The 20,369-nt window shown below is 46.8% G+C and overlaps 1 protein-coding gene across 4 annotated transcripts in view; it reads right to left on the reverse strand.

The window, feature by feature from the left end:
* EXOC2 (exocyst complex component 2) overlaps positions 1 to 20,369 on the reverse strand; it is a 1,213,422-nt gene that overhangs the window by 37,038 nt on the left and 1,156,015 nt on the right. For all 4 annotated transcript variants that reach the window (XM_069217791.1, XM_069217808.1, XM_069217816.1 and 1 more), the window contains one exon: positions 5,451 to 5,510. In XM_069217791.1, coding sequence (XP_069073892.1) covers positions 5,451 to 5,510 — 60 coding nt within the window. The remainder of the gene's footprint in view (positions 1 to 5,450; positions 5,511 to 20,369) is intronic.

A 20,369-nucleotide genomic window follows, 5' to 3' on the forward strand; every position in this document is an offset into this window, starting at 1 on the left:
TTGGTAATGCATGCCTTGGATTACAAACCTTAAGTATTTCCTGTGGGAAGGATGTATGGGTATGTGGAAGTAAGCATCCTTGAGATCTAATGTTGACATGTAGTCCTGTTGTTTGAGCAAGGGAATCACGTCTTGAAGTGTCACCATGTGAAAGTGATCTGATGTGATGTAAAGATTTAGTGTTCTGAGGTCTAATATGGGTCTCAGTGTTTTGTCCTTTTTGGAATTAGGAAAAACAGGGAGTAAACACCTGTTCCTTTTTGATGATTGGGTACTAGTTCTAATGCTTCTTTTTGTAACAACGCTTGGACTTCTAGTTGTAACAGATCTAAGTGTAATTTGGACATGTTGTGTGCTCATGGAGGCACATTTGGTGGTATTTGTAGGAATTCTATGCAATAACCATGTTGGATAATGGCTAGGACCCACAAGTCTGTAGTTATGTGTTTCCAATTTAGGTAATAATCTTCGAGTCTCCCCACCACTGGTGTTGGGGGTTGGTGACGTTGGAGTCACTGTTTAGTTTGTGGGGTTTTTGGGCTTTGGAATTTCCCTCTTGTTTTAGGGAAATGTCCACCCCTATATTGTCCCCTGAAACCTCCTCTTTGGTATTGGCCCTGGTATGTGGGTCTGGCCTGTGAGGTAGAGGGTTCTGTGCTTTAGGCCCGAAACCCCCCTCTAAAGTGTGGCTTCCTAAAAGTGCCTCTGCTTTGTGGGGAGTAGAGCGCGCCCATGGCTTTGGCCGTGTCAAGTGTCTTTCTTTAGTTTGTCTATTGCTGTATCCACTTTCGGCCCAAATAATTGTTGTCCGTTGAATGGCATATTCAGCACAGCCTGCTGGATCTCTGGCTTAAATCCGGAGGTACGTAGCCACGCGTGTCTCCGAATGGTGACCACCGTGTGTACTGTTCTGGCCGCCGTGCCTGCTGCATCCATAGCCGACCTTATTTGATTGTTGGAGATGGTTCAGCCCTCCTCTACAACCTGTTGGGCATGCTTCTGGAACTCTTTGGGAAGATGTTCAATGAAATGTTGCATTTCGTCCCAATGTGCCCTGTCGTATCTTGCCAATAGGGCCTGCGAATTGGCAATTCGCCATTGATTGGCTGCCTGTGCTGCCACCCTTTTGCCTGCAGCATCGAATTTCCGACTTTCTTTGTCGGGTGGTGGTGCGTCCCCAGAAGTTTGTGAGTTTGCCCTTTTCCGGGATGCTCCCACTACCACTGAATCAGGAGTCCGATGTTGCGTAATGTATACCGGGTCCGTAGGGGGAGGATTATATTTCTTTTCCACCCCAGGTTTTATGGCTCTGCTCTTGAATGGGTCTTGAAACACCTGTTTAGATGTTTTAACATGCCTGGTAACATTGGCGAACTTTGATATTGGTTATGTGTTGATGACAGGGTATTGAACAAGAAGACATCTTCTATAGGTTCTGAGTGCAATGCTACATTATGAAAAGTAGACGCCCTGGAAACCACCTGCATGTAAGCAGTACTGTCTACTGGTGGTGATGGCCTTGCCGGGTAGCAATCCGGACTATTATCAGAGACTGGAGCATCGTACAGATCCCATGCATCTGGGTCATCTTGGCTCATCCCTGTGTGCATTGGTGACTCCACCATTGGTGGTGTTGCTATTGGGGACAGATGTGGTGAGGCCGGTGGCAATGGCTGTGGAGAAAACTGTGGTATTGTTTTTTCTTTAGCCACTTTTGCTTTTGGCTGCATTTCTGCCTCATGGAATGTGAGCTTCCGTTTCATCTTAATGGGGGGGAAGTGTACTTATTTTCCCCGTGTCCTTCTGTATATGGAGCCTCCTCTGTGTATGGTCTGGCTCTCCCATCCCCAGTTCTTGTTCAAACCTGTGGCCTTGTAATTGTGAGGAAAGGCCCTGTTCGTCCGTATAGGAGCTTTGTTTCGGCTCCGAGGCTGGGTGTTTCGGCACCGAAACGTTTTCTGTAGTCTTTTTCGGCTCCGAAGAAACCTTTTTGGCTTTCGGGTTACCGATTTCTCAGTGCCGGATCTGGTCGGAGCCGGTATCTCGGTGCCGAGTATATTCGGAGCCAGTATCTCGACCGGAGTCGGATGTCTTCGGCTGCTGTGAAGCCTTTTTCGGTGCCGATGCTTGGTCACCGTGCTTTTGGGTAAAGCCATGGCCTGTCGGCGGTGGCGTCCCCTTGGCTTTCATAATCTTCAAGTGAGTTTTTGCCGGGGCTGGTTTACTCATGGTTTGTTGCCTCGTCGGCTGCTCACTCTCGGGCTTGTCCGAGTCCGAATCTGGAATGGAGAATGTCTCCTCTTCTTCGACGTCGGGTTGTCCGGCCGGTGTCGACGCCATTTGAAGTCTTCAAGCTCTCCAGTCCCGTAGCGTCTTCTTCGATCGAAATGCCCGACAGGCCTCACACGTATTCTCTTTGAGTTCGGGGGACAAACACAGATTACAGACCAAATGTTGGTCTGTATACGGATACTTAGCGTGACATTTGGGGCAGAAGCGGAATGGGGTCCGTTCCATGAGCCTTGAAGACGCACGCGGTCGGGCCGACCAGGCCCCGCCGAGGAGTGGAAGCCCCGAAGGGCTGCCGGAGCTCTTCTTTTCTTCGGTGTCGATGTGCTATAACTAACCCGATACCGAGCGCAAACAATACCGTCAAATTTTCCGATTGTTAACTAACTTTTCCGAACCAAAACACGGAGCGAAGAGGAAAACGTCCGAACCCGATGGCAGAAAAGAAAAATCTAAGATGGAGTCGACGCCCATGCGCAATGGAGCCGACAGGGAGGAGTCCCTCTGTCTTGTGACTCGAAAAGACTTCTTCGAAGAAAAACAACTTGTAACACTCCGAGCCCAACACTAGATGGCAGGATAATGCACAGCATGTGTATCTGCAGCTACACATGCCATCGAACATATATATATATATATATATATATATATATATACACACACACACACACACACATATATACATATATGTTTGATGGCATGTGCAGCTGCAGATACACATGCTATGCATAGCTTCTGCCATCTAGTATGAAGAAGCCTTTTTTCTAGTCACGGGATCGCGTGACTCTTCCTCTCGGTCAGTGCGCATGGGCATCAACTCCTTTGTTAGATTGTTTTCCTTCTGCTGTAGGGTTCGGACGGGTTTCCTCTCCCTCTGAGATTTTCGATTTGGAAACTTTATATAACTCTATTTGACTGTCGTTATTGTTTCTATCGCCGAGAAGTTTGTGTCTGCATACCAAGACACAAATCTGCTTGCAGTCCAGGATCAAGCTTGTAATGTAACACTTAACTTAAATAAAGTAAATAAAGTGTTATGTTACAAGCTTGTTCCTGGAGCGCAAGCAGTTTTGTGTCTTAGACTTGAAACTTTGTATAATGTATTAAAAACGTTTGTACAAAATATGGACATCCAACCTTATATCGTTTCAGGGAACAGTATACATATTACACTCAAATATAATAACATCATTCCCACTTCACATTGGTGAAAGGATAACAAAAATTATTAAAGAAACTGAGGGCAAAACCACTGAACAGTTCCATAGTATAATTTGAGTCAAGTAATGCTCAGCAACATAAGAAACAGACCAAATCGGCAATAAAACATAATAGCCTCAAGATGCGCACTAGCTCGACAGAGAATTACAGAGATTTAGTGAGAGGAGATATCCTAAACAGGTACTCAAAGAAGCATTGAGAAAGGTCAGCGAACCCTCTAGGGAAGAGATCCTCTTTGGGAGCAATAAGGGACCTAACACTAATACCGAAGATACCTCTAATAGGTTTATTACCAATTACAGTAGAGCATCAGATGAGGTGTGCGGGATCATGGAAAGAAATTGGGGTATTTTAAAGTCTGAAAAGGTGGGGAGATATCCATCTGTTTCCTTTCAAATAAATACTTCTGAGAGATCTGTTGGTTCACAGTTATCTGGCCCCCAAATCAGGAACTTGGTTAGAACCAATTCGATGCTGTGGCCAAAGCAAAGCATGTTAATACAGTCAAAACACTAAGGAGATTAGCCTAATCTGTATACACAAGAAGTGGAAAATTACGACGTTAATTACATGTAAAACATAATTTGTGGTATGCGGTATACTGTGTGTCCCTGCATCAAATGGTATATAGGATCTACTATTTTTCCTGTAAAGAAACATATCTTGGAACACTGGAGTGCCATAACAAACAGTGATCAAATTATGGCACTGCTAAACATTTTAATGATTTATATGGAGAGTATTGGAAACATGCCAAATTTGTGGGTATTGGTCATATACCAAGAAACCCAAGAGGGGAGGACAGAGTTCTGTTCCTTGAGAGAAAAAAAAAAAAAATCAAGGTTTATCCTAGAGATGGGCTTCTTGACACACATGGGAATGTACATGGTTGAAGACTTACATGTGCATCTTGAATAATTGTTTTTTGTGAGTTTACAGACTTCTACTGAATAGGTTTAATTATTGTTTTTGTTTATTTTTTAGGTTGTAGGATTTAAAATCATATGGACCCCTAGACTTTCAAGTTTAGGTCTCCTTTCTTGTAGGGGATGATGAATTTTAACAATAGCTACTTCAGCTGGACAACGTTTACTGTTGCTCACCACATTCTATAATGTGAAGTTTAGCCAATGAGAAAGTGACCCAATAGGACCAATTAGAATACTGTGGGCTGAGCTAATTTAATTGGATTTATAAGTAACGTTTGCTGAGTACCTTTTAAGTTGAAGTTATACAAATGAAACATCGTGCATAGTATGTTTTCTTTATTCATTGGGACGTTGGTTTATAAAGAACCATATTAGCTCTCTCGGTCATGTGATCAAGACAGGGAAGGTCGAAACACATTGTTGTGTGATGTAATATCTGCAGGTTTGTGTGGCTCATCGTTTCACCTGATTTGGTGTGAGCGTTGTGGAGAGGATTTGGTGGCGACTGTTGCAGATAAGCTCCCGCCCATTTGGAAGGGTGTCCATTTTGTGTGTTTGGAGGAAGCGAGAGAAATATACATACAGACACATACATATAGTAGAGAGAGAGGGAGAGACAGACTGTTTGATTCATCAAAATGTCAAGTATGATTTAAAATTTTGATTAAAGGTGCTAAATATTACATATGAATTCTTCAACAAACAAAAAGATTATTGTCCATGATGAACTGCTCATAATTGGACACCTTCCACTAAATCACCATATTCAGCATACTGTGATATACCTGGATTTGCAGTTAATATATTTCCCCAGTTCTATACGTAGAACAGCCTTGCATAGACATAGTCTTTCTACATGCATGCTATTACTATGAAACCTCCACAAAGTTGCATTCCATAACACAGGTGAACAATGAGAATTTCAAATATATGTGCACACTATTCATTACCACAACCTTAGCATACTATCAATTCACCACATACATATGCGCACTATGAAAGTGAACTCACTTTTTATCAGCTCCGCTTGAGAGTTGAGGAAGTGCTTCCAAAGCTTGTTTAAAACTAGATCTGTATTGAAAGAAAAAAAAATAGTAGTTACATTATTCAAAGGAAATGGCCAGAGTATGTTTCATTTTATTGTGTGGGTTATCCTTGGTGCTGAAAGCAGTCTCTTTTAGGGCTGTGCAAGGTGCTCCTAGCAATATGCCATTATTTCACCTTTCTATTTAAGTGGTTCCCAGTAAGGAATTTAATGACTAAATCCCTCAGAAACTGAGGGTTTAGTCAAGTTTCTAATTTGCTTTACTACAAATTCCTATTTACCACCACAAATACAGATTAAAATGAATTTCAGTGTGAAAAAGGTGAGCCTTCACCCACCCACTGTTTGGTGTGCCAACATATATTTTGCAAAGCAAGAGAGGAATTAGAAAAACATACATTGTGACTAACTACACTTTATAGCATAAAGCATTGACCTGTCAGTCAATAATTGTGGTTTAATAAGTCAGACCGTCAAAGACAGCCTAGGCTGTGTTGCCAGATGTCTTGAGATTTTATGCAAATTAATAACATAACAAAAAGTCAGACATTAGAGGGCTCGACTAAGCCATCTGCAGTGCCTGCATTCCTCAACTACATAGTGGGTGGATGAGTCCTTTTCAGAGTTTGTCAGACCATGTTGTGTGTGTAATCCATCCAACCATCCATCCATCGGAAGCGGGCTCTGTATTCATTATCAAAATGAGGTAAATTGTGCAGGGGTTCCACAGAGGCTAAAGTCAATAATACTAATTGTAGGAAAATGGCTCCCTGTTGCAGTTACCCCCACTTTTTGCCTGGTATTGATGCTGACTTGACTGAGGAGTGTGCTGGGATCCTGCTAACCAGGCTCCAGCACCAGTCTTCTTTCATTAAATGTGCCATTGTTTCCACAATTGACACACTTCTGGCACACAGCTAAGTCCCCTGTAAAAGGTATCAGTGGCACCAAGAGCCTTGTGACCAGGGAAGGTCCGTAAGAGCTGCAGCATGTGTTGTGCCACCCTAAGGGACCCCTTCCTTAACACAAGTATACTGCCAGTGCAGATAATATGTGTGGGTGAGGAGAAAAAGGCAAAGTCGACATGGCATTCCCCTCAGGGTGCCATACCCACAACCCACTGCCTGTGGCATAGGTAGGTCACCCCCTAGCAGGCCTTACAGCCCTACGGCAGGGTGCACTATACCACAGGTGAGGACATAGCTGCATGAGCACTATGCCCCTACAGTGTCTAAGTCCATTCTTAGACATTGTAAGTACAGTGTGGCCATATTAAGTATATGGTCTGGGAGTTTGTCAAAACGAACTCCACAGCTCCATAATGGCTACACTGAATACTGGGAAGTTTGGTATCAGAATAATAAACCTACACTGATGCCAGTGCTGGATTTATTAAAAAATGCACACAGAGGGCATCTTAGAAGATGCCCCCTGTATTTTACCCAATACTTTAGTGCAGGACTGACTGGTCTGTGCCAGCCTGCCACTGAGAAGAGTTTCTGACCCCCTGGAGTGAGAGCCTTTGTGTTCTCTGTGACCAGAAAAAGTGGGGGGTAACTGCAACAGAGAGCCATTTACCTACATTACTGTTTTGACTCAAAGTTCTATTTTTACCTATGCCAAGTACCTTACAATGTATGTACTTAATTTGAAATCTGAATCTTGTGCTTCTAAAATACATTAAGAAAATAATATTTTTCTATATAAAAATCTATTGGCCCGGAGTTAAGTCTTTGGGTGTGCGTGTGTGTGCAACACATGCTTTACACTACCCTCTGATAAGCCTAACTGCTCGACCACACTACCACAAATAGAGCATTAGTATTATCTATTATTGCCACTATCAACCTCTAAGGTGGAACACCTGGACTCTGTGCACACTATCTCTCACTTTGAGATAGTATACACAGAGCCAGCTTCCTACAAACCTCCATGAAACTTTGCAGACCTTTTGCTTTTTCTATATTGGCAGATGATGTAAAGTTTTATAGTGATTACTTAAAGGGGTGCGAAGAAGAAAGGGAGGTCTCAAAATACATTTTTCCACCAATACATTTTCCATAGAGTTTGTACTCAGCCATAGTGTTAAAATGACTGGACAGATCTATATGAAATTTGGCAGGAATATAGAATATGGTGTGCAGATGATCCTTTTTGGGGTTTGAAGTGAATTAGAGCAGCAACTGTTAAGGTATGAGGCACTAAAACGTAGTGATACATTGGGGCGTGGTATGCCGTGCTACAAGCCACTGCAAAGCAGTGTTTGATTGGATAATGAGACGGCGTTTACAAATGCAAAAAGGCTGTCATGGTGTTTTCACTACACTTCAGCTGTGTTCTCAGTTAGGGCTTTAGATACAGGTAAGCAGTAGATTTTATTACTTTTTCCTACCTATTACAACTTTATTAAAGCGGTATTAGGTAGGAACAAAGAGTCATATATTTGTTAACATATTTTAAAAAATGGCAACAGAGTACCGTGGTGCTAACAAAAAAAAAAAAAAATTGAAAATGATTATGTAAAACAAAATGTAAAATAACTACTACATAATATTTATGGGGATATATAGTGCTGTACATTTTTTTTTTTTTAATGTTGAACTTTTTTTTTTTACACTTCTTCTGTGTGTTCCGGGTTTTAAGGGGAAATATAATGTAGAACAGTGTAGTTTATAAAAAAATCAAAACAAAAACCATGGAAAAAAAATAAATTAAAAACACTAATACCACAAATATTTCCCCTGAAAACCCAGAACGCAGACCTAAGGGCTCATTACAAGTTTGGCAACAACCACACTCGAGATGAGGTGGCTGTCGACCCGGCTGCCTCACCCCCGGCCGTATTAAGATGTCCCCACTGGGCTGACCGGCGGGAACATTGTATTACAACGTTGTATTACTATGGTAATGGTCTTGGATCACCTAAGGGAGCCAAGACCAAACCCATAGCACACAAGCACCCTTGGAATGCACACTGTCTGCACAGGCAGACAGTGCACCTTTTGACGGTGCGGGCAGGTGAAGCCCTGCACTGCCAATGCCATGGGTGTGGGCTGCGCAGGGCCCCTTTGTGGCCCCTAGCACTGTATTTCTGCCAGCCTTTTCGTGGCGGAGTCCCCAGCAAGAAAAGGGTAGCGGAAACTGGACTTGTAATCAGTGCGGTGGCACTGAAGTCTACACCACATTTGGCCGACCATACCTCCGACCGCCGTCAGCCAGTTAGGAACTATGCTCCAGGGGGTCCCCCCTGCGGTATGACCGCCAAGGTTGTAATGTGATTTCAATTTTGGAAGGGCAAAATACTGTACAGATCACACTTCACTTAGTCTGTGCTATGAATTTCAAGGGGAAATATAGTGTAGTACAGTGGAATGACAGAAATAAAATAAAAAATATGTAAGAAATTTTAAAAAATGTACTACGCTATATTTCCCATTAAAGAACAAGTTACTTATCTTCGGTAACAATATATCTGGGAGAGACATTCTAGTTGCAGAGTCCTTACCTTAGAATTCCCCCAGGCATCAGACTGGATCCGGAGATTTTTCTTTAAGCAATACCCTTGCGCGCTGTCAGATGGAGTCAGTCGACTCTGTTCGTCGTTGGCGTCGCGGTTACTGTGATGATGTTGGGGTCGTACATAGGTGCCGCCTCGGTGCAGTGACATCAGTTTCTTTTCATGACTTTCCACGCCAAATGGTGGAGCCATGAAGAATACTGAAAATGGTGCGGCATAGCTAAGGCCCTGAAACGGAAATCTCTGTCCCTAGAAATCGGTGTGCAAGTGGGGAGGATGGGTGTGTCGGTATGGAATCTGCTGCTAGAATAGGTCTCTACCAGATGAATCGTTACCGAAGGTATGTAACTTGTTCATCTGATAGAGACTTCTAGTTGCAGATTCCTTACCTTAGAATAGCTACCCAAGCAATACCAGCCTCGGTGGTGGGATGTGAACCAAGATCTTACTAAAAAGTCCTGCAGGATTGAACGACCAAAGTAGCTGTCTCTGTGGACATGACCGTCCAGGCAGTTATGTCTTATGAACATGTGCAACAATGCCCACGTTGCTGCCTGGCAGATATCCAGGAGAGGAACTCCGTCCAGGACAAGAATTTGTGTGCTAACGGTATTTAAACAGCAGTTGCTCTTGTGGAGTGAGCGTGCAAGCCCTCAGGAGGTTGCTTCTTTGAAAAAGTGTAGCACAGTTTGATGCAAAGTAGTACCCATCGTGAGATAGTATGCTCCTGTGCTGCCTTCCCTTTCTTTGCACCCACATACCCAACAAAGATGTGATCGTCCATCCAGAAATCTTCAGTACAATTGATGTAGAATGCCAACACTCTTTTTGGATCCAGACAGTGGAGTCTCTCCTCTTCATGAGAAGGATGTGGGGGTGCATAAAAAGTAGGTAAACTGATGGATTGGCCTACATGAAAAGGCGTAAAAACCTTAAGAAGGAAGGAGGCCCTCATACGAAGCACCACTTTGACAGGGTGAACAGACAAAAATGGGGGTTTAGAAGAAAGAGCTTGAAGCTCGCTCACTCTGCGAGCAGAGGTGATGGCAACAAGAAATGCAGTTTTGAGAATAAGGAGCGGTAGGGGACAATTGTTTAATGACTCAAAAGGGGCATACATCAAGTAAGTGAGGACCAGATTAAGTACCCACTGGGGCACAATAAACAGAGTGGGAGAAAACAAATGGGTGAGTCCCTTAAGGAATCCACCAACAATAGGCGATTTGAAAAGGGGAGTTTGGTCTGCAATCTAAGAAAGGCTGAGATAGCCGATAAGTAACCTTTAAGGGTACCGAAAGCAGAGCCCTGCTGGGCTAAAGAAAGGATGAACAAAAGAACCTCAGAGAGAGGAGCAGAGAGGGGGGATCAACAGACTTGTTGGTACACCATGCCACAAATTCATGCCAATGACAGGTGTATACCGTTTTGGTGGAGGGGTGGTTGTCTGCAAAGATAACCTCACAGACTTCAGGCAGAAGGTCAAAAGCTGTCAACTGCTGCCACTCAATCTCAATCCGAAGGCGAAGATTGACAGGTTTAAGTGGAGGACTTTCCCCTGTTGCTGCAATAGAAGATCCTCCCAAAGGGACAGTCTGATTGGAGGATCTGTGGCCATGCTCAGTAGCTCTGGATACCATGCTCTCCATGCCCAGTCCGGAGCCACAAGGATTAGGCTTGGTCATTGTTGATCTTCTTCAGAACACTAGACAGAAGTGGTGTAAGTAGGAAGGCGTAAAGGAGGCCAGAGTTAGACTCAAGATGAAAAGTGTTGCTGAGCGAGTGCTGCCTTGGAAACTCCAAGGCGCAAAACAGCTGACATTGTGGGTTCTCTGGGGAGGCAAACAGATCTAATCAAGGCTCTCTGCACTGCTGAAAGAGACCTTGCACCACCGCCATTCGTGATCGACAATGCATCGACAGCTGAGTTTGTCTGCTCTGGTGTTCAGAGAGCCTGCCAGATGTTGAACCACCAGGGTAATGCACTGATGTGCCAGTCACATCCAGAGGCGCAGAGCCTCTTGAAAAAGGGTCCAGGACCCCACTCCACCCTGTTTGTTGCAGTACCACATGGCAGCAGTGTTGTCTGAACACCTGCACCACTTTTATTTTGAGAGAGAGAAGGTATGCTTTCAATGCAAACCTGATCGCCAGGCGCTCGTGAGGATTGATGTAGAGTCCAGATTCCACCACAGACCAGAGTCCTCTGATCTCCACCTCTCCCAGAGGGCCACCCCATCCCAGGTGTGATGCATCTGTCACTACAGTCAGATTGGGTAGGGGAAGAGAGAGTGTCTGCCTCTGACCCAATCCTGGTTTGTTATCCACCACTGCAGATCCTGTGCAGCTCCATCTGAGAACTGGACCATGTCGGAGCAGTTCTCTGATGCTGCGCCCACTAGAACTTCAGGTCCCACTGCAGAGACCACATGTGCTAGCGGGAATGTGTCACTAGCAGGATGCAGGAGGCCATGCGGCCCAGCAACTTCAGAGTCATTCTCACTGAAACCAAGAATAGAGGCTGCAACATCAGTATATCAGCCTGAATCTCCTGGACTCGCCCTTTGGACGGATATGCCCAAAACTGAACTGTGTCTAGAACAGCTCTGATGAAAGAGCGTCTGAAAGGGATTCAGGTGTGATTTAGGCATGTTTATAGTGGACCCCAGCGAGGACAGAAAGTCCCCCGTAGTCTGGAGGTGGGAGACGACAGCCTGGGGCGAGCCCGCCTTTAACAGCCAATCATTGAGGTAGGGGAAGACAGGCATCCCTGATCTCTGAAGATGAACTGGAACCACTGCCATTACCTTGGTGAACACTGGAATGGCACCAGTAAGGCCATAGGGGATCACAGTGAACTGAAAGTGCTTGTGGCTAACCAAACTGCAGATAGTGCTGATGGGCAGGCAGTATGGGACTGTAGAAATATGTATTGTCCAATGCTGCCATCCTCTCTCCTGGGTCCAGGGCAGACTAGACCTGAGCCAACGTGAGAATTTTGAAATTCTCCTTTTTAAGGAAGTATTTGAGGGCTTGGAGATCTAGAATAGGATGAAGGCCTTTGTCCATTTTGGAAATCAGAAAGTAGCAGGAATAGCAACCACAGCCTATGTATGGCACCTGAACTCTTTCTATGGCTCCCTTGGCCAACAGAACTGCAACTTCCTTGCGGAGAAGGGACGGATAATCCTGTGTCAGCCAATGGTGTGACAGAGGCATGTGAGGGATGCAGGGGTTGTAATCTCACAGGGGAGGGAGTAGCACCTTTGGACAAACTGCAAGACTTACCTGTCCAATGGCATGGACTGCCAGCTGGGAAAGTGATGGAGAACCCGGTTGCAAATGGATGCCCATGATGGTAAAGGGGCAAAATAGGAAGGCTTGGAGGCTGCAGTTGCTGGGGGAGATGGTGGACTGACCAAACGGCTGGCTACCTAACCCCTGTGGCCTGTGGTACCACGCCCTTTGTCATGCAGAGGCTAGGTAGGATGTGGCTCAGAGAAAATTGGTGCAGGTGGGCAGCCCCTTCCGTACCCACAAAATAAGTGAAAGGCAGATTGTGGGTGACATGGGGCCGCAGAGAGCTCCAAGGAACTGGTCATAGCTTGAGAGTTCTTGAACCGCTCTAGCCTTGGGATGTCGAGGCTTGGATCACCAAGCTCTCCGGGGCAGGGTGTTGGGTGAGGAAGTTTGGGTTCCCTTGGGTGGTGGCATTAGGCAGCTGTCCTATTCATAGGAGCCTCTGAGTTGGGTTTGAACCATGTACCTAAAAGGACTTCCACAAAGGGTGTCAATGAATGGGAGTAAGGGTTCAGAAGAGGAAACTCTCCATTGTAACACCTCAGTGAAGATGTTAATCTTGACTGCCACTGAGGGCAGCTGAAGGTCAAGGATCTCAGCAACCCACTGCACCACCAAGCTTATGAGGCTTCCTCCTCCATAGAGTGGGCTTTCAGAGTGGAGCAGCGTGCTATACAGTAAAATAGTGTAGAGTGGAGTGGCATACAGTGAAATAGTGTAGAGGGGAGTGGTGTAGAATCCAGCTTAAGGAGAATTAGTGTGAAAATAGCTGAATTGATGTACATACAATTTTGGAGAAATGTACGATATGGTGTGCCGACTAATGCTAGGCAGAGACTTGTGCTGCCTTGTGTTTCTCCAGATTTCCCCAGCAACATAGGGCAACGCATAGTGGCCATGCGTTGCTTTGTAAATCTGGCTTAAGTAATGGCTGGCCCTTGCAGCACCATACATGATGCAAAGGTAATGCAATTATAATTCAGTCCCTTCCGGATATATTGGTCATGATCTACAAGTTACTTACCTTCGGTAATGAAATATCTGATAGAGACATATTCTAGTTGCAAATTCCTTACCTTAGAATTTCCCCCCAGGCGTCAGACTGGATACGGCAATTTTTCTTCGAGCAATACCCTTGTGCGTCGGTAGGTGGCGTCGGTCAACTCCGTGGGTGTCGTGTGCATCATAGTCACTGTGATGACGTTGGGAGTAGTATATAGATGCCGCCTTCGCGCAGGGATGTCAGTATCTTTTAACGACTTTACACGCCAAAGCACAGAGCCGCTAAGAACAATGAGATAGGTGAGTCAGAGCTAAGGACCTGAAAGGGGTAATCCCTGTCCCTAGAAATCAGTTTGCAAGCAGGAAGGATGGGTGGGCGGTAAGGAATCTGCAGCTAGAATATGTCTCTACCAGATATTTTGTTACCAAAGGTAAGTAACTTGTACATCTGATAGAGACTTCTAGTTCCAGATTCCTTACCTTAGAATAGATACCCAAGCAATGCCATCCTCGGTGGTGGGCTGCGAACCAAGATCATGCTAGGAAGTCCTGCAGGACCGAATGACCAAAGTAGCCACCCCAATGGACCCGACTGTCCAGACAGTAGTGTTTAGCAAACGTGTGCAGGGACGCCCACGTAGCTACCTGGCAGATATCCAGGACAGGAACTGCGCGTGCTAACGCAGTGGAAGCAGCAGTTGCTCTGGTGGAATGTGCAAGCAAGCCCTCAGGAGGTTGCTTCTTGGCCAAAGCGTAGAACATTTTGATGCAAAGAAGCACGCATCGAGAGCAGGTACGCCTTTGCACAGCCTTCCCTTTTTTCGCACCCACATACTAAACAAAGAGTTGATCGTCCACCCGGAAGTCTTTAGTACGATTGAGGTAGAAAGCCAACGCTCTTTTGGGTCCAGGCGGTGGAGTCTCTCCTCCTCAGGGGAAGAATGTGGGGGCGTGTAGAAAGCAGGCAGAGTGCTGGACTGGCCTACATAAAAAGGTGTGACCACCTTAGGAAGGAAGGAAGCCTTAGTGCGCAACACTACTTTGTCAGGGTGCACAGACAAGTATGGAGGTTTTGAGGAAACGCGACCCCCGGGTAGGTGCTGCAGCAAAAACCGGTAACCTCGCAAATTTACTGTGTACTGGGTGATGGGCCAGCGATATCCCATGAAGCCTATTCTCTAAATTGAGATGGGCGACTGATAGGAAAGGAAACCCAGTCTGCTTTAGTCCTGTTAAGCGACTGATGACGTCTTGACTGTGAACGTTAGTCAACAGAAGTATAAGTATTTTGTTTTTTGTTTTTCTTGTGGAGAAAATCTATGATTAATTAGGTCCTGAAGAAGCGTCACGGGATCCTGTTGGACCAGTAACGACGCGAAACATGTCGACCGCATATTAAGGAGTGTCGGACCTTCTCCGTCCTCCTTAATTACTTTGATTGATCTTGTGTGAGTGTTCAAGCATTGTCTCTAGTTTCACTCCCTTGATTTCTTTTTAATCTTGACCACTTCCCAACAGCAAATAATAAACTATTAGGTGAGGGATCTGAGCCAATTTTATTATTCTTTTTCTGTACATTTTCTCCTCTCTCGGACCCATATTTGGCTCCGCGGCATCATCGAGTATATTCAAAAAGATCTCTGGCAAAGAGCCCCCCTCGGGGGGTGCCCGTCACACATTGCAGCGCCGGTCTGACGAGGAGCTGTCCGATGATGAAGCATGACACCAAATACAGTGTGTGAGGACCATTGCTCCTGATTAACAGGACTCTTTCTCTTTTTCCTCTCCTTTCGATTTCGGAACAGTGTACCATATCATATTAGTACTTGGTTTTGAGGAAAGGGCCTGAAGTTCACTCACCCAGTGAGCAGAGGTGATTGCAACAAGAAAGACAGTTTTGAAGGTGAGGAGCCGCAAGGGACAATTATGCATTGGCTCAAAGGGAGTACACATCAAATAAGTAAGTACAAGATTGAGGTCCCACTGAGGCATGATAAATGGAGTGGAAGGAAATAAATGGGTGAGGCCTTTTAGGAATCTACTCACAATAGGAGATTTAAAGAGTGAGGGCTGATCAGGTAGCCTAAGAAAGGCTGAAATGGCACATAAATACCCTTTAAGTGTTGTAAGGAAATGCCTTCCTTGTCATGGTTACCCCCTACCTTTTTGCCTTTTGTTGATGCCAGGTATGATTGGACGTGTGCTGGGACACTGCTAACCAGGCCCCAGCACCAGTGTTCTTTCCCTAAACTGTACGTTTGTTCCCACAATTGGCACAGCGCTGGCACACAGATAAGTGCCTTGTAAATGGTACCCCTGGTACCAAGGGCCCTGATGTAAGGGAAGTTCTCTAAGGGCTGCAGCATGTCTTATGCCACCCTGGGGATCCCTCACTCAGCACATGCACACTGGTCCACAGCTTGTGTGTGCGGGTGGGGAGAAAATAAATAAGTCGACATGGCACTCCCCTCAGGGTGCTACGTCCACCTCTCACTGCCTGTGGCATAGGTAAGTCACCCCTATAGCATGCATTACAGCCCTAAGGCAGGGTGCACTACACCACAGGTCAGGGCACAGTTGCATGAGCACTATGCCCCTACAGTGTCTAAGCAAAACCTGAGACAATGTAAGTGCAGAGTAGCCATAAAGAGTATATGATGGGAGTCTGTCAATTACGAACTCCACAGTTCCATAATGGCTACACTGAAATCTGGGAAGTATAGTATCAAACTTCTCAGCACAATAAATGCACACTGATGCCAGTGTGGGATTTATTGTAAAATACACCCAGAGGGCATATTAGAGATGCCCCCTCAATACCAGTCCAACTCCTAGTGCTAGGCTGACCAATTTCTGCTAGCGTGCCACCAGCAGAGGAGTTTCTGGCCACATGGGGTGACTGCCTTTGTCACTCTGTGGCCAGGAACAAAGCCTGTAATGGGTGGAGGTGCTTCTCACCGCTCCCTGCAGGAACTGTAACACCTGGGGGTGAGCATCAAAGGCTCATGCCTTTTGTTACAGCACCCCAGGGCATCCCAGCTAGTCGAGATGCCTGCCCTTCAGGCCACAGCCCCCACTTTTGGCAGCAAGGCTGGAGGAGATAATGAGAAAAACAAGGAGTCACCTACCAGTCAGGACAGCCCCTAAGGTGCCCTGAGCTGAGGTGACCCTTGCCGTTAGAAATCCTCCATCTTGAGTTTGGAGGATTCCCCCAATATGAATAGGGATGTGCCCCCCTCCCCTCAGGGAGGAACCACAAAGAGGGTGTAGCCACCGTCAACGAGAGTAGCCACTGGCTACTGCCCCCAGACCTAAACACAACCCTAAATTTAGTATTTAGGGGCGACCCTGAACCTAGGAAATCAGATTCCTGCAACCTGAAGAAAGAAGGACTGCTGACCTGAAAGCCCTGCAGAGACAACTGAGACACCAACTGACTTGGCGCCAGCCCTACCGGCCTGTCTCCAGGCTCAAAGAACCTGCACAGCAACGCCTCCGACAGCAACCACCGACCTCGGAGGACTCCGAGGACTACCCTGAACCTAAAGGACCAAGAAACTCCAGAGAAAGGCGGCACTGTTCAGAACCTGCAACAACTTTGCAACAAAGAAACAACTTTCAAAGAGACTCTCCCTTTCCGCCGGAAGCGTGAGATTTCTAACTCTGCACCCGACGCCCCCGGTTTGAGTTCAGGAGAACTAACACTGCAGAGAGGACTCCCAGGTGACTACAACGACGTGGACACCCTGAGTCGACATCCCTGCACCCCCACAGCGACACCTGCATAGAGGATCCAGACGCTCCGCTGACCGTGACTCCCTGGTAACAAAGGAACTCGACGCCTGGACCAAGCACTGCACCCGTAGCCCCCAGGACTGAGATGAACTCTCTACCAGTGCAGGAGTGACAAGCAGGTGGCCCTCAATCTAGACCAGTCCGTGGCTGGCCCGAGAAGCCCCCCTGTGCCCTGCCTGCATCACCTAAGTGACCCCCAGGACGCTCCATTGCTTTCTATAGCGAACCCAACGCCTACTTTGCCTACTGCACTACTGCACCCGGCCACCCCTGTGCCACTGAGGGTGTGTTTTTTGGGCTTGTGCGTGTCTCCCCCTCCCCCAGTGCTCTACCAAATCCCCCTGGTCTGCTCCCCGAGGACACACTTACTTACCTGTAAGCAGACTAGGACCGTAGCACCCTTGTTATTCATAGGCACCAATGTGTTTTGGGCCCTCCTTTGACCTCTGCACCTAACCGGCCCGGTGTTGCTGGTGATGTGGCTTTGGGTTGCCTTGAACCCCCAACTGTGGGCTGCCTATGCCCAGGAGACTTACTCTGTAAGTGCTTTACTTACCTGAGAAACCTAACTAAACTTACCTCCACCAGGAACTGTTGATTTTAGCACAATGTCCACATTTTTAAAATAGCTTATTGCAATTTTAACCAAAACTGTGCACTACTGTTTTAAATCAAAGTTCTATACTTACCTGTGTGAAGTATCTTGCATTTTATTTACTTACCTCAAATCTTGAATCTTGTGGTTCTGAAATAAATTAAGAAAATACATTTTTCTATACAAAAACTATTGGCCTGGAGTTAAGTCTTTGAGTGTGTGTTCCTCATTTATTGCCTGTGTTTGTACAACAAATGCTTAACACTACCCTGTGATAAGCCTACTGCTCGACCACACTACCACAAAATAGAGCATTAGTATTATCTAATTTTGCCACTGTCAAACTCTAAGGGGAACCCTTGGGCTCTGTGCCCACTATCTCTCACTTTAGCATAGTATATACGGAGCCAACTTCCTACATGGGTGCCCAAAGCAGAGGTCTGCTGGGCCAACAAAAGAATTAACAGAAAAACCTCGGATAGAGGGGCAGAAAGGGGAACAACAGATTTGTTGGTACACTATGCCACAAATTTATTCCAACGACAGGCGCATACAGTTTTGGTTGATGGACTCCTGGCTGCCAAGATAACATCGCAGACTTCGGGTGGAAGTTCAAAAGCCGTCAACTGTCGCCGCTCAATCTCCCTGCATGAAGGCGGAGGTTGGACAGGTTCGGGTGAAGAACTGTCCCCTGTTGCTTCGACAGAATATCCACCTGAAGAGGCAGCCTGAGTGGAGGATAGATGGACATGCTCAATAGCTCTGGATACCATACTCTCCGTGCCCAGTCTGGTGCCACCAAGATGACTTGGGCCCAGTCGTTCCTGATTTTCTTGAGCACTCTGGGGCAGGCGAGGTATAAGTGGAAAGGCGACCAGAGTTCCACTCAAGATGAAAAGCGTCTTGGAGCGAGTGCCACCTTGGAAACTCCAACGCGCAAAAGAGCTGACATTGCACGTTCTCTGCGGAGGCAAACAGATTTAACCAAAGCTCTCCCCACTGCTGAAAGAGACCTTGCACCACCTCCGGATGGAGACGTCATTCGTGACTGGCTGTGCATCAACGGCTGAGTTTGTCCGCTCTGGCGTTGAGGGAACCCGCCAGATGTTGAACCATCAGGGTAATGCCCTGATATTCCAGCCATGTCCAGAGGCGTAGTGCCTCCTGACAAAGGGTCCAGGACCCTACTCCGCCCTGTTTGTTGCAGTACCACATGGCAGTAGTATTGTCTGTAAACAGCTGCACCACTTTCCCTTTGAGAGCGAGAGAGAAAAGGAATGCTTTCAACGCCAGCCTGATCGCCCGGAGCTCCAGAAGATTAATTGGAGCCCAGACACCGCCGGAGACCAGAGCCCTCTGATCTCCGCCTCTCCCATGTGGCCGCCCCAACCCACAAGTGACGCATCTGTCACTATAGAGAAATCTGGTTGGGGAAGGAGAGGGATCTGCTGTGGACCCAATGCGGATTCGAAAGCCACCACTGCAGGTCTTTCGCAGTCCCCTCCGAGATCTGGACCATGTCAGAGAGATTCCTCCGATACTGCACCCACTGGAACTTCAGGTGCCACTGCAGAGCCCGCATATGCCTTCTGGCATGTGTTACTAGAAGGATGCAGGAGGCCATGAGGCCCAGCAGCCTCAGAGTCAGTCTCACTGAAACCCAAGACCGTGGCAGAAAGATCAGAATCATAGCCTGAATGTCTTGGACTCGCCTTTTGGGAGGCTAAGCCCGAAACTGCACTGTGTCCAGAACCGCTCCGATGAAAGGGAGTGTCTGAGAGGAAGTCAGGTGTGACTTCAGCATGTTTATAGTGAACTCCAGTGTGTTCAGGAGGTTCGCCATAGTCTGAAGGTGGGAGACGACTTTCTGGGGCGAGTCCGCCTTCAACAGCCAGTCATCAAGGTAGGGGAAGACTGAGACCACTAACCTGCGCAGATGAGCTGCAACCATCGCCATCACTTTCGTGAACACCCGAGGGGCACTCGTAAGGCCGAGGGGGAGCATGGTAAACTGAAAGTGTTCATGACCTACCACTAATCGTAGGTAATGTCTGTGGGCAGGCAGGACGGAGATGTGGAAATAAAGTCCTGCAAGTCCAACGCTACCATCCAGTCTCCTGGGTCCAAGGCAGGCAGAACCTGAGCCAGGGAGAGGATTTTAAATTTCTCCTTCTTGAGGAAATAGTTTAGGTCGCGAAGGTCTAGGATAGGACGTAAGCCCTTGTCCTTCAGAAAGTAACGGGAATAACAACCACAACCTACTTCGGGCACAGGGGCCTTTTGTATAGCTCCCTTGGCCAAGAGAGCTGCGACTTCTTGGCAGAAAAGCACCAAATGATCCTCTGGAAGGTGACTGAAGGATGGAGGCATGGTTGGTGGCGCAGATTTGAAAGGGAGGGAGTAGCCGTTTCGAACTATCTGCAAAACCCACCTGTCCGTGGTGATGTTTTCCTAGTGGGGTAGGTGATGGCGAATCCTGCCACCAACTAGACGAGAGTGAGGGGACGGACTAGGAGGGTTTGGAGGCTGCCGGGGGACAGTTGTGGACTGGGCAGCCCTATGGTTCCCTGTCCCATCGCCACGTGGGATTCCGCATCCCCGGCCACGCAGAGGCTGAACAGCATGGGTGGCACCATGGCTGGGTGGAGGACACGACAGGGAGCCCCTTCCATGGCCGCG

This window comes from Pleurodeles waltl, chromosome 2_1 (genome assembly GCF_031143425.1).
Source record: "Pleurodeles waltl isolate 20211129_DDA chromosome 2_1, aPleWal1.hap1.20221129, whole genome shotgun sequence".
Classification (NCBI taxonomy): domain Eukaryota; kingdom Metazoa; phylum Chordata; class Amphibia; order Caudata; family Salamandridae; genus Pleurodeles; species Pleurodeles waltl.